Source organism: Rhincodon typus, chromosome 33 (assembly GCF_021869965.1).
Source record: "Rhincodon typus isolate 14 chromosome 33, sRhiTyp1.1, whole genome shotgun sequence".
NCBI classification, from domain to species: Eukaryota; Metazoa; Chordata; class Chondrichthyes; order Orectolobiformes; family Rhincodontidae; genus Rhincodon; species Rhincodon typus.
In genome coordinates, this window is record NC_063364.1 from 909,083 (window position 1) to 924,269 (window position 15,187).

Consider the following 15,187-nt stretch of genomic DNA (forward strand, 5'->3'; position numbering starts at 1 on the left):
CTGGAACTCCAAAAAACACATTCAACTGGAACTCCAAAAAACACATTGAACTGGACCTGATATACAAACCACTGAAAAACAGAACCGGAAGTGATGCCAACCACCCCAGCAAACCGAGGCATATAAATAACAAGCGGGACAGAACATCAACGTTTCACTGGAGGCGCACTGACGATATTACCTAACAGGGTGACGAAACATCTGCAATCAAACACACTGGCTTGGTGAGCAAGTCTGCAACCTCATCCACAACCCAATCGTCTCAAAAACCTGGAAAACTAATTTTTAGCTGGCTCCCACAGTATAACATCTTCCCAGTAAAGATTGAAACAAATTGTGTTCTGTGTATATCATCTTGACAAAAGCAGGCATAGATAATGAAATTCTTCATTTCCAATCAATCAACTCAGCCCTTGTTCATCTGGGGAAACGGATATTTGAGGAGCAGGATCTCAAATCTGAGACTAAGGCCATGGTTTACCAGCCAGCAATGATCCTCATGCTTCAATAGGCTTCAGAGAATGGAAGATACACAGCAGATGTTTCAAAACACTGGAGAAACATCACCACTGGTGCCTTCGTAAAACTTTACAAAATTGTTGGCAGTAAAGGTGGTACAACAGAGTCCACTTACAAGCTACTATGGGTGATAATCAGTCAGCTACATTGGGTGGGACATGTTTTCAAACAACTGTTTTCTTCAGAACTCCAGTCACAGTAGGAGACTGCCAGGAGGACAGCAGAAATGCTTTAGGGATCACGCATCAATGGAGTGGTCAAATATCCCCATTAACTCTTTGGCATCCTTAGCTTCTGCTTAAGGAAAATAGAGATGGCTGATCGGAGAAAGTGCTGAACAACATTGAGAGATTTCTGGGAACCAAAGTTGAAACATTAAAGTGTAAACAACTGAAATCATCCCATTCCTGCACTGGACTTGCAGCCACTTCAGGACCCATCAGACTGGACTGAAAGGCAAAATAAAACAAAGAAATACAGATGCAGGAGATCTGAAACAAATAAAAGCAGAAATTGCTGGAGAAACTCAGCAGCTATGGCAGCACCTGCAGAGAGAAAACAGTTAATGTTTCGAGTCCAGTGACAGAGACGAAATGCAGATTGGGTGACCGCCTTGTGGGACACCTACGTTCTGTCTGTTTAAAAAATAGCCCCAAGCTTCTGGTTGCCTGCTACTTCAATGCACCTCCATGTTCACATGCCAACATTTCAGTCTCAGGCCTGCTGCTATGCTTCAGCAAGGCCCAAAGCAAGCTGGAAGAACAACAACGCATCTTCTGCTTGGGGATCTTGCAGCCTTCAGGGCTCAACATCAAGTTAAACAATTTTAAAGCATGAATACCATCTTCCAAGTCTATTAATCACCCTCACACTCCAGGTCCAGTTATGACATGGGTTGCTTTCAGCACAGCCAACCTATTTTCAACTACTCGTATTATGACCTATCTAGATTATCTTCTTCCTTGACTTACTATCAACAATCTCTTCATCTGCCTACCCTTTTTTCTTTGTCTTGGGTGAGTCTCCACCTGTTCACTCACTACACCGCCACCGCCCGTTGATCTTATGCACCACCTTCTGTTTGTTATTTCATCCTGTCCTCCTTATCTCTATCATCTTACCCACTCCCATCCCCTTGCCAATGTTCGCTGTAAACTGGGCTGGCCACACCAAGGTATTGCTCTGTCCGACCGGCACACTGACTCATTGACCACTGGTTTCACGGATAGATGCTGTGTATGGACCACAGAGCCCTGTACATTCCGGGGGTAAAATAGCATAGAATTGCCCCTCACAGTCTGCTTCTTTCTCAGGTTTTGCTCATGATTACATTTTCCCAGCCGTTTGGTGCCTTTGGGAGGCAAATTCACCACTGTTCCCACTTTTTTTTTGCACTTGAGGGATTGGGTATCTTCGTATGTTAGCATGTGGGTACAGTAAGGTATTAGAATGTTGGCCTTATTGTAAGGGGGGATGAAACATAAATATAAGGAAGTCTTACTGCAGTTTTACAAGGCATTAGCGAGACCACATCTAGTGTATTGTGTACAGATTTGGTCTCCTTCTTTGAATGATACATTTGTGTTTGAGGTTGTTCAGAGAATGTTCATTCAGTTGATTCCTGGAATGAGGGATTGTCAGAAGAAAGGTTGAACTGTTTGGGCCTATACTCATGGAGTGCAGAAGAATTAAAATGTGATCTTACTGATGCATGTAAGATTCTTTTGGGGCTTGACAGGTTCAAGGAGCTAGATGACCTCATTTCTTATATTCTTTTCCTAATTGTTTTGCATGAGTAACTGAATCGCAGGCCTGAATCTGAGTGATTATAGCGGTTGGTCTAAGATGACTACCACCACCATGTGTCAGAAACTTATATTAAAGCAGCATTTAACTTGCCTTCTCTCCAGGTTCTGTTGCCATATGTTTCAGGTGAGGTTTGCATATGCTGTGGGGTGGCTCACTTGTTCTATTGCATATGCGACATCTCTCTTCAGAAGCTAGTCAAGTGAAAAGTAATTTATTAGAAGTGGCATATGTTTCTTTTGAGTAACTTTAGTGTTTGAATAAATACAAACTCGGATAAATGGTTTGCTCTCACTTCCTAGGGCCTACTGATGAAGTTGAAGAGGAAGATATGGAAGAGGATCCAGTTACCAATGGCAACTAATGTTTCCATCTATGCTGTGTTAAAAGTCCTTGTTTCACAGGCTCCAATTTTGAGGGAGGATTCTTCAGTTTTGAGAGTGGTGGGCGAACTCTGGCCTCAACAGGAGCCTGTTGGGCTTTCTACGTCTCTTTCCCAACTGGCTGGGAGTAGGTATAGAGGCATCTCCACCAGCTCACTGCCAACACCTGTCGGTGCTTACTGCAGTAAATATTGATTTCTGTTGCATTTATATCCTGAGTAGCAAATACACTCAGTAGCTTAATTATCATGTTCAGACTATAAAATGTAAATTTTGTTTGGCAGAGAGTTTTGATAATAAACTTTTTTTAAAGTTTCAACACTGTAGTTGGTTTAAATTTACAATTATTTTAGTTTGTCCTGTATGTTCCCTGAATAAAGAGTTGTTGTATAAGAGATTTGAGTAATCTGGGCTTATATGCCCTGGTTTTCAGATGGTTAAGAAATTATCTTGTTGGAACATGAAATACTTAAGAGGCTTGGCAAGTCAGTTTGTTTGCAGCATGTTTTTTCAGGAAGGGGAGCTTAGATTTAGGGGCCACATCTTATTTAGGACTGAGATGAGGAACTTGAGTCAACAAGTTATGAACTTTTGGAAATCTATAACTCAGCTGTGACTGCTCATTTGACATGATTATGGGTGCAGAAGAGCTGACAGTTGAAGGATAGCATGGAAAAACAAATGAGGTAGAAGGTTGGTTGTCATCAGGTTAAATAGTGAAGCTGACTCCAGTTGCCAAATGGTTTCTTCTTCCTTTCTGTGCAGATCTCAATCACAGCACAAAATGCTGGAAATAATCAGGTAAGGCAGTAGCTTTGCTGTAAGCAGCACAATTAATGTTTCTTGTTCTTTCGTCAGAACTGGAAAAGTTGCAGTAGGTTTTAAGCAAGTAATTTAATTCAGCTATGTCCTGTCCACAGAATGCTGAACAAATCCTGTTTGGTCATTTAGAGCCCTTTCATTTTTCTCCGTGCCATCAAGTGACATTTGTTCACTAATATCCTCACTCATGTCAGTTGCACCAGAATTATCCAGCACCTGACCTCATTAAAGCCTTGATCCTAACATGAACAAAACAGCTGAAATCCAAGGGTAACTTGCTGGAAGAGGAGGCTCCACATATATACCCATTATCAATAGTGGAAGAGCCTAGAACGTCAGTGCAAAAGCTAAGGCTGAAGCAGTTGCCGTAACCTTCAGAAAGATGTGCAGAGTGCATGATCCATCTTGGCCTCTTCCAGTGGTCCCCAGCATAACAGATACCAGTCCTCAGCCAATTCAGTTCACCCCACGTGATATCAGAAACGGTTGGAGACACTGGATTCTGCAAAGGCTACAGGTCCTGACAACATTCCAGTGATAGTACTGAAGATTTGTGCTCCAGAACTTGCCGCTTTCCTAGCCAAGCTGTTCCAGTATAGTTAGAGCACTGGCATCTACCCAACAATGTGGAAAATGCCCAGGTACGTCCTGAACATAAAAAGCAGAACAGATCCAACCTGGCCAATTGCCATTCCATCAGTCTACTTCTGATCATCAGTAAAGTGATGGAAGGTGTCACCAACAATGGTATCAAGCAGCACCTGCTCGGTGACACCCAGTTTGGGTTCCACCAGGGCCACTCGGCTCCTGACCTCAGTACAGCCTTGGTTCAAACATGAACAAAAGAGCTGAATTCCAGAGGTGAGGTGAGAGTGACAGCCCTTGACATCAAGACTGCATTTGACAGAGTATGGTGTGAAGGAGCCCTAGCAAAACTGGAATCAATGGGTATCGGGGGCAAACTTTCCACTGGTTGGAGTCATACCTGGCACAGAGGAAGATGGCTGTGGTTGTTGGAGGTGGTTCATCTCTGCTCCAGGACATCTCTGCAGGAGTTCCTTAGGGTAGTGTCCTCAGCACAACCATCTTCAGCTGCTTCATTAATGACCTTACCTCCATCTTAAGGTCAGAAGTGGGGATGTTCGCCGATGAATGACAATGTTCAGCACCATTCGTGACTCCTCAGACACTGAAGTGGTCCATGTTCAAATGCAACATGATCTAGACAATATCTAGGCTTGGACTGTTGGTGGCAAGTAACATTCACACCATACAAATGTCAGGCTATGACTGTCACCAACAAGAGACGATCTGACCACTGCCCCTTGACATTCAAAGGTGTTACCATCGCTGAATCTCCCACTATCAACATCCTAGGGGTTACCATTGACCAGAAACTCAACTGGACTCACCACATTATCACAGTGGCTACAAGAGCAAGCCAGAAGCTAGGAATACTGCAGCGAGTAACATACCTCCTGACTCACCAAAGTCTGTCCATCATCTACAAGACACACGTCAGGAGAGTGATGGAATACCCTCCACTTGTCTGGATGGGTGCAGCTCCAACGACACTCAAAAAGCTTGACACCTAACAGGACAAAGCAGCCCACCAATCGGCACTGCATCCACAAACATCCACGCCACCATTGATACTCAGTAGCAGCAGTGCATACTATCTTCACGATGCACTGCAAAAATTCACCAAAGATCCTCAGACAGCATCTTCCAAACCCATGACTGCTTCCATCTAGACAAAGGCAGCATTCATGGGAGCACCACCACCTGCAAACTCCCCTCCATGCCACTTACCATGCTGACCAGGAAATAAAATTGCAGTTCCTTCACTGTTGCTGGGTTAAAATCCTGGAATTCCCTCCCTAATGGCTTTGTGGATCAAACCACAGCAAGTGGACTGCAGCAGTTCAGGAAGCCAGCTCACCACCACCACCTCTAGGGCAACTAAGAATGGGCAATAAATGCTGGCCAGCCAGCAATGCCAAATCCCACAAATGAATTTTTAAAAATCCCTTTGCTGCCACTTTATTTCAGACTTAAAATGAGGGCCAGTAAGCCCTAGGAGGGGGTTATTTGTCTTCAATCTCAAAGTTTGCTCAGTACTTTTTCCCTGGTGGTGATTGTTCTAAGTTATTGCCTTTCTGTAATCCCTCTATATCCTGTTATAATTGGGATGGTTTAAGTGTCCTCCACAGTGAAAAATATTGATTTAGTGACTCTGCCATTTCTGTGTTCCCCACTATTAATTCCCCAGTCTCATCCTACAAGGGACCAACATTCATTTTAGCACCTCTATTCCCTTTTATATTCTTAAATTCATTTTTATGTTCTGCACTAGTTTTCTTTCATAATTTACCTTAGCTCTTTTTATAACTTTTTTGATTAACCCTTTGACCTATAAAAGTTTCCCAATCTCCAGTCTGCACTTGGCTTTTCAATATGGTATGACTTAGCTTTTGATTTTAAGTTGTCTTTAACTTCCTTGCTTAGCTATGTTCCCCTCCCCCCACCAAATCTCTCAATTGATTATCGCCTTAAATATTTGCCAATGTTCATCAACTGCCCGACCTTTCAGTCTTTCTGCCCAGTGCACTCCAGCCAAATGTATCCTCATGCCTATGTAATGACCTTTGTTTAACTCCAGAACAGCAGGGTGGTGCCCCAGTTTCTCACAGTGCAACTCAATTTGAAATTCTAGCATGCTATGGATCACTGTTCCCTAGAGCATACTTTACTAAGATCATTAATCCCACCTCATTACACCAATTAATGTCAAATCTAGAATGACCTGCTCCCTGATTGTTTCGTGGAGCAATATATCATGGAACCAATCTCTAATTTACTATGAATTTCGATTGAGACTTTTTAAAAATGTATTCACACTTGGGATATGGATGTCACTGGCTGGCCAGCATTTATGGATGTCCCTAGTTGCCCTTGAGATGGTGATGTTGAGCTGCTGCCTTGAGCAACTACAGTCCATGTGGTGTAGGTAGATTCACAGTTTCCTTTGGGAGGAAATTCCAGAAATTTGACCCAGACACAGCGAAAGAATGGCAATAAATTTCCAAGTCAGGATCGTGAATGGCTTGGAGGGGAGTTTGCAGGTGGTGATGTTCCACTATCCCTGCCAAATTGATTAATCCAGTCCAGATGTGTAGTAAAATCACCCATAGTTATTGCTGTACTTTTCTTACAAGCCCAAGTATGTGCTGCTTTAAATTGTGTCCCACTGCAGAACTATTGTTTGGAGTCCTATAGATTACTCCCAACATGGATGACTTTCCTTTTCTGTTTCCAAACCGTGACTGGTAATTTCCATTACCCAGACTGATTGTAAGTCTTGATCTCCGATGCTGATCTCATCCTTTGCTAGCAAAGCTACACCACCTCCTTCCTAAACAGTACTAATGGACAAATCTGGTCTCCCTGCAACCACGTTTCAGCAATAGCCATCAAATCATATCTATTTGCACTGCTGACTCATTGATTTTATTTCAAATCATTTGTGCATTCAGGACACAAAGCCTTGAAGTTTGTTCTGTTATCACATTGCCTACCTTTGTATGATTTCTTGGTGCATGATGTACACACATTCTGTCCCTTTCTTTTATTTTCTAGTAACAATCAGTCTCATCACTAACCTTACTCCTACCTCTCTTTTAACTTCGATTTTCTAATTTTCCATGCAACTAAACAATTTAGTTTAAAGCCCTATCTACAGCCCTGGTTATACATTTTGCCACATCTCTGACCCCAGCATGATATAGGTGGAGCCTGTCATATTGTAACGGCTCTCTCTCCTTCCCCAGTACTAGTGCCAATGAACCATGCATTCAAACCCATTTCTCTCACACCGATCTTTGAGCCGTGCATTTAGCCTTTTAATCATGTTGATCCTGTGTGAATTAGCTCATGGCTCAGGTAATAATCTGAAGATTATTATTTTTTTGATTGTGCTTTTCAATTGAGCCCTTAACTGCTCATAATCCCTCAGCAGAACCTCTTCCTCGTTCTGCCTATATCATTGGTATCTATGTAGACCATGACCACTGGAACTTCCCCTCCCATTCCCAAGTTGCTCTGCAACTCAGATGAGAGATCCTGAACTTTGGCACCAGGAAGGCATATAGCCTTTGGGAGTCTCAATCCTGGCAACAGAGAATAGTGACCATACTATCCCTGATTACTACACTTCTCTCCTCCTCCCTCCTCTTGAAAGGGTCACTGTACCACAGTGCTATGGTCAATTTGCTCATTCTCCCTGCTCTTGTCCATACAGGGATAGAGAATCTGAAAACTGCTGGACAAAGACAAGGGATGAGACTCCTTCAGCACTGCCTCTTGTATCCTGCCTTTGCATTGGTCACCTTTTCAAAATATGCAAAAACTACGGAGTGCAGACATTGTTCCCAATGCTTAATATTACCCCAATCAATATTCAAGTACAGGCAGTCCCTGGATTGCAAAAGCATTCTGTTCTGGATTCAGCTTGCAAGTTAACTTATTTGCAAGTTGGAACACATTGCAGGACAATGTGAAACAGCTGTTCATAAGTACGGGCAATATTTGTAAGTCAAGTCTTTAAAATTACACCCTTGTATGGGATTGCATTCATAAGTATGAGCCTTTGTAAGTTGGATGTTTGTAAATTGTGGGCCCCCCTGTAATTAACGGGTAAGACAGGGACAGATTTTCTGAAATGGAGAACTTGCTTGACAATTATTGTCTTGATCAAATTAGGAGGGAGGCATTGCTGGATCTGGTGCTGGGGAATGAGACTGGCCAAATGTTTGTGGAGGAGCATCTTATAACCAGTGATAATCGTATCGTATGGTTTAGATTAGCAAAAAAGTATGACTTGCACAATCTGTAGTAAATTAGAAGATGACTACCCTCAATGGGCCAGAGAGGATCCAGTCAGCAACTAAAAACCAGCAGAAAAAAGTTCATGATATAATAGGCGATCTTTAAAGAATCACTGGTTCAGTTACAGGCTGGGGATGATGCTTATTTTGATGTTTATTAATTCTTTGTTTTTCAACCTAAGGCAAATTTGCTGATAATTGAGTACCTGGGAGTATAGCTAGTAGTAAGGATGATATAAATCAACAAGACAGGCTAGCAGGACAGGCTAGCAGAACAGGCAGACAAGGTGGTAGTAATTATTACAAAGAAATGTGAGGTGTTTTAATTTTTATGGAAGTGATGGGGGAGGCAACATGAACTTGCAGTAACAATTCTAAAGTGTGCACTGATCTTTGAAGAGGGATGGACAGGCAAAATCGTCATAGTTCTAGTAGGCCATAGGCTGCTCTCGCATTAGAGAGAGACGATTGATAATAAGTTTAACCTGAGGGTCACCAAGCCTCAGGCGAGGGGAAAGGTTGAGAAGGATACTCCTTCATGGTAACCTCAGTCAGGGTGGGAATTGAACCCACACAGTTAGTGTCAGTCTGCACCGCAAACCAGTCGCCCAGTAAACTGAATTAACTCACCCCCACGGTATATGTGAGAGCAGTTAGCAAGGTATGAGAGGCAACAAGTTTTTTAAAAAGAATTTCTACCAAATATTTTGAAGCTCTGATTAAGCCACGGCTGTAGTATAGCATCCTGTTCTGGTCACCACAATTTAGGAAGATCAGAGAATCATAGAATCCCTACAGTGTGGAAACAGGCCAATCAGCCCAACAAGTCTGCACTGTCCCTCCAAAGAGCATTCTACCCAGATCCACCTCCTACCCTTTCCCTGTAACCTTGCATTTCCTGTGGCTAATCCACCTAATTTACACACCCCTAGACACTATGGGCAATTTGGCATGGCCAATCCATCTAACCCACACATCTTTGAATTGTTGGACGAAACCGGAGCACCCAGAGGAAACATGGGGAGAATGTGCAAACTCCATACAGACAGTTGCTTGAGGATGGAATCAAACCTGGGCCCCTGGCACTGAGCTGCCCTGTGTAAGGGGAGGTTTCCCAGAATGGTTCCAGGACACTCTGGTGGATTTGGTGTTATTCCCTTGAACCAAGGGAGATTGTGAGGTGATTTGAAAGAGGTGTGCAAAACTTTGTGATGGGTTTAGATAAAGTAGGGGGAAAAAGCTGTTCCGATTAGTTGATTATACACAAGCATGGGAGAACAAGTTTAAGGTTTTGGGCATTAGTTTCAGGTGGGATATGAGGAAGAACTTGCCACACAGCAGGTAATAATGACCTAGATACTGCAGCACACAAGCATACTGGACACAGCAATGAATTGTTTCAAAACAAAATCAGATGGGCCTTTGAGCAGCATATGCCTTGGGTGTGCACAGACAGTGAGGATGGAGCAGGGGAATGGGACTCAGTAAATGTGGAGCTGGAAAAACGCAGCCGGTCAGACAGCATCCCAGGAGTAGGAATGTCGACATTTCAGGCCAAAGCCCTTTGTCAGGGCCTGGGAGGGGGAGGGGAGCCCAGAAATCTCTCTTCAGAGGGAGGCGGTAAACCTCTTCAAGGTGCAAAAGCACCAGATGTGGTCTTAACTACATTTCATCCTCAGCAGCAGACTTTGGCTTGGCCTACTTGGGCCATCAGCGCTATCTAACCACCCAATCACAAGGGATTCGGGGTGGCCTGGCTAGATGGACAGAAAACTGGCCTGGTCATAGAAGACAGAGGATCGTGGTGGAAGGATGTTTTTCAGAATGGAGACTGGTAAATAGTGGTGTTCCACAGGGGTCAGTCTTAGGTCCTTTGTTGTTTTTAGTATATATAAATGATCTGGAGGAAAATATGGGTGGTCTGATAAGTAAGTTTGCTGATGGCTTGAAGATTGGTGGAGTTACTGATAGTGCCAACAATTGTGAAAGTATACACCAGGACATAGATAGATTGGCGACTTGGGCACAGAAATGGCAGATGGAGTTTAATCCAGACAAATGCGAGGTGATGCATTTTGGAGGATCAAATTTTGGTGTGAATTATATTGTAACTGGCAGAACCCTTAGGAACAGTAACATTCAGATGGATCTGGGTCTACAGGTCCACAGTTCCCTGAAAGTGGCAACACAGGTAGCCAAGGTGATTAAGAAGGCATATGGCATGCTTGCCTTCCTCGCCCAGGGCGTGGAGTACAAGAGTTGGCAGCTACATAAAACTCTTGTTAGGCTGCATTTGGAGTATTGTGTGCAGTTTTGGACACTACCAGGAGGATGTGGAAGCTTTGGAGAGAGTACAGAGAAGGTTCACCAGGATGTTACCTGGTCTCCAGGGCATTGACTGAGGGAAGGTTAAAAAGACTAGGATTGTTTTCACTGGAAAGATGGTGGCTAAAAGGAGACCTGATAGAGGTCTACAAAATTATGAGAGGGATAGACAGGGTGGATAGTCAGAGGCTTTTTCCCACGGTTGAAGTTTCAATTACAAGGAGGCACAGGTTCAAGGCCAAAGGGGGAAGTTTAAAGGAGATGTGTGAGGGAGGTTTTTCATGCAGAGAGTGGTAGCAGCCTGGAATGCACTACCAGAAGAAGTGGGCACATTGAACATTTAGGAGGCACCTAGATGGGTGCATGAATAGGGAGGGAATAGAGGGATACGGATCGAGAAATGGCAGGTTTGTTTTTAGATTAATTAGGGCATGATGATCGGCACAGGCTTGGAGGGCCAAAGGGCTTGTTCCTGTGCTGTACTTTTTCCTTTATTCAGTCATAGAAGAGCCTGCATTCCTCAGTCCACTGGAATTTGAGCAACCCCCACGGTCTGAGTTCCTACCTGGGGACAGTGCGGATCAAAGTGGTTTCAGCCAAGGAGTAATCTCCCTGCCTGTTAACTGCAAGTGCAGTGATACAGAGCTGAGTTCAAGCAAAATGAAATATCCAGATTCTGTGGAGGATGGAGAAGGGTGGAAAATAAAGAGTTAAGTGACAAGGAAGGTTGATAGTGAGTTGACAATTAAATGGAGAGGGAGGGCATGAATGCATGAGTAGTTAAGGGTTTGGGAAGAGAGGCACCAAATGGAGGGGATTTGGAAGAGGGACTGCTAAAAGGAGTGGATGGAGAGGTGATCACTTACCAATTGTATGTGGAAAGAATAGCTTCACTGCATCTTCGTCATCAAGAGATATTAAGAGCTTGGCTGACGTACATAAAATAACATTTTCACTGAGTGCTTCAAAACTACACAATTGCTTATTTATATGATGTATTATAAAGTGATCTTTAATATGTGAACTTTAATACTTGCCAAATGTTACCATGCTGCTTCATTGCTGTGTTGATTTTACTGGCATCTGTGGTTATGTTAACTTTCAAGGTTTTTTAAAATATATTTGTACATCATGTGTGTGTATCAAAGGCAAAGCTATCACTTGTTGCCCACTGCTAATTGTCCTTGTGAAGTGGTAAGTTAAACGGGGTCACATTAGAAGGTAGTTTTGTGCTGCACGGGGGTTGGAGTCCTTCATTTCACATGTACATAATATAGCAAGGTTATGTCCTGTTAGTCTGGATTTCATCCTGTCATACATACACCAGCTACATTGTAGGACAATTGGAACATGTGGGTTGCCTGTCTTCACAAAAATAAATATTGCAGTTCAGGTAATGAATCTTTGGAATTCTTTATACTGCACAGAGCTGTAGAGACTGGATCAATAAGTATGTTCATAACTGCAATAGATAGATTTTTAAACAGCATGGGAGTTGAGGGTTGTGGAGAAAAGGCAGGAAAGTAGATTTGAGAATGATCAGATCAGCCATGTTGAATGACAAAGTAGACACGATGGGCAGAAAAGTCTAATGGTCTTACAGGTCAGTCAGTTTAACTGCAATAGTGCAAAAGCTTCCAGAAACAATAGTTCAAGATAAAATTATAGTGTGGAATTATTAAGGTGAACCAACATGAATTTGTTGAATGCAAATTGTTTTAAATTAATTTGCGCATGTGTTTTTTTGAACAGGTAACCGAGAAGCTTGTTTTTGATGTGGTTTACATAGACTTCCAGAAAAACTTTGATAGGGTGGCAGAATGGACTTGTGAGCAAGGTTAAAGCTTGAGGAATAAAAAGGACAGTAACAACATGGATACAAAATTGTCTGAGTGACAGGAAACAAAGTAGCAGTTAATAAGTAGTTTTCAGACTGGAAGAAATGTTATAGTGGAGTTCCCCAGGGAACTGTACTGGAACCCCTGGGCTTCCTGATGTGTACAGCTGGTCTTTTAAATGCGTTAACAGATATGGGGGAAAATGGCCATTAGGCCCTTTGTCGCACACTGAGCTGACTAAAGGGCCTAAAGCCCTACTCCTCCTTGTTTCTGTTACCTAGATTTAATTTGCACTGCATCATTTCAGAATTTATGGATATTACTAGGAACTATTGTGAATAGAGAGGAGGATAGAATAGAACTTCAAAAGGTCATAGAACGGTTAGTAGAATAGGTAGACTTTTTTCTGAAGAAGGGTCTAGGCCCGAAACGTCAGCCTTCCTGCTCCTCTGATGCTGCTTGGCCTGCTGTGTTCATCCAGCTCTACACCTTGTTATCTCAGATTCTCCAGCATCTGCAGTTCCTACTATCTCTGAAACACGTGTAAATTTGTATTGGACAAAGCAGATTTAAGAGATGTGTGCATGGTTCAAAGCTTGGTGTATGAGAAATGGGTCCTGATTCATTGGGCACTGACACCAGTACTAGGAAGAATGAGATAAGTACCAGTGGGACTGTCTCTACCTGTAATATGCTGGAGCTAGTGTTCTTGCCAGTTGCACAAGTCAGAAAGTAGGCAGGATTTTAGAATGAAATAGCTGAGGGCAAGAGATCAAGTATGGAAAGATATGGTGAATCAAAGCATACAGCCAAGGCTACAAAGACAGAGAAGGATTAAGGGACTGTGAATCAACCAACAGATGAGTCTAAAATTTGCAAAGAGAGGAAAAGAACAAAACTAAAATAAAACTAAAAGCTGAAATATCCGAGTACATGTAACATTAGAAACAAAACGGATGAACTGAGAGCACATAGATATAAGTATGATCTGGTTGCCACCATGGAGACCTGGCTACAGGCTACACAGATTGGGTCATGAATCTTGAAGAGTACAGGACATGCAGGAAGGACAAAAACTTGGGAAAAAAAAGTGTAAGGGTGAATCTGTCAGTCAATAATGGTATTAGTGCAATAAAAAAGTTCAGGAAACGAAGATATGAAATCAATTTGGGTATAAGTGAGAAATGATAAAGGCAAAGAATCTCTTGTGGGAGTGATAGACAACACAGTGTGGAGCTGGACGAACACAGCAGGTCAGGCAGCATCAGAGGAGCAGGAAAGTTGACATTTTGGAGCTAAATCCTTCTTCAGAATTGGGGAAGGGAGCTGGGAAATAAATAGAGAGGAGGGGTAGGGCTGGGGAAGTAGGTGGGATGGTGATAGGTAAGTGCAGGTAGGGACTGGTGGGGATTGGTCAGTGGGATGGGTAGGGTAGATTAGTGGGAGAGAAGATGGACAGGTTGTGTCAGGTCAAGGAGGGGGGGGATGAAAAGGAGGTTTTGACATGGGATGAGGCCAGGGGTGGGGAGATTTTAAAACTGGTGAATTCTATGTTTAGGCCATCGGGCTGTAGGCTCCTGAGGTGGAATGAGGTGCTGCTCCTCCAGTTTGCGGATGGTGTCATTGTGACACTGGAGGAGGCTCAGGATGGACATGTCACCCAGGGACTGGGTGGGGGAGTTCAAATAGTTGGCAACTGGAAGGTGGTGGTATTTGTCGCGTACAGAGCACAGATGCTCTACAAAACGGTCTCCGAGTATATGCTTGGTCTCACCGATGTAGAGGAGGCCACATCAGGAGCAGCAGATACAGTCAACCAAATTGACGGATGTGCAGGTGAACACCTGTCTAATGTCGAAGGTTTGTTTTGTGCTTTGAATGGAGGTAAGGGGGGAGGTGTAGGGGCAGGTGTAGCACTTCCGGTGGTTGCAGGGAACGTTGCCAAGGGTGGCGGGGTTAGTGGGGAGTGTGGAGCGGATGAGCGAGTCGCAGACAGAGCAGACCCTACCAAAGGCAGATAGGGGTGGGGAAGGAAATATATCTTTGTTTGTGGGGTCGGATTGTAGGTGGCGGAAGTGGCGGAGGATGATACGATGGATGCAAATGTTGGTGGGATGATATGTGAGGACAAGGGGGATTCTGTCTTTATTTTTGTTGGGGGAGGGGATGTGAGTGTAGAAGTACGGGAATTGCAAGAGATGCGGTTGAGGGCATTTTCGATCATCGGAGGGGGGAAGTTACGGTCCTTGAAATAAGAGGACATCTGGGATGTGCAGGAGTGGAATGCCCCATTTTGGGAACAGATGCAGTGGAGGCGGAGCAATTGGGAGTAGGGGATTACGTTCTTGCAGGTGGGTGGATGAGAGGAGGTGTCTGCTCCCAAGATGGGGCATTCGACTCCCCACTTCCAGTCGCCAACCATTTTAACTCCCCCCAGAGTGACATGTCCATCCTGGGCCTCCTCCAGTGTCACAATGACACCACCTGCAAACTGGAGGAGCAACACCTCATATTCTGCCTTGGGAGCCTACAGTCCAATGGCCTGAACATGGAATTAGCCGGGTTCAAAATCTCCCCACCCCCAGCCTCACCCCATGTTCAAACCTCC

General features: G+C 43.7%; 1 protein-coding gene across 1 annotated transcript in view; it reads left to right on the forward strand.

Moving 5' to 3' along the window:
• snrpa1 (small nuclear ribonucleoprotein polypeptide A') overlaps positions 1 to 3,027 on the forward strand; it is a 24,928-nt gene extending 21,901 nt beyond the window's left edge. Inside the window, exon 7 of the mRNA XM_020516774.2 lies at positions 2,628 to 3,027. Within this exon, the coding sequence (XP_020372363.2) occupies positions 2,628 to 2,689 (62 nt within the window). The 3' untranslated portion in view covers positions 2,690 to 3,027. The remainder of the gene's footprint in view (positions 1 to 2,627) is intronic.
• The last annotated feature ends 12,160 nt before the right edge of the window (positions 3,028 to 15,187 follow it).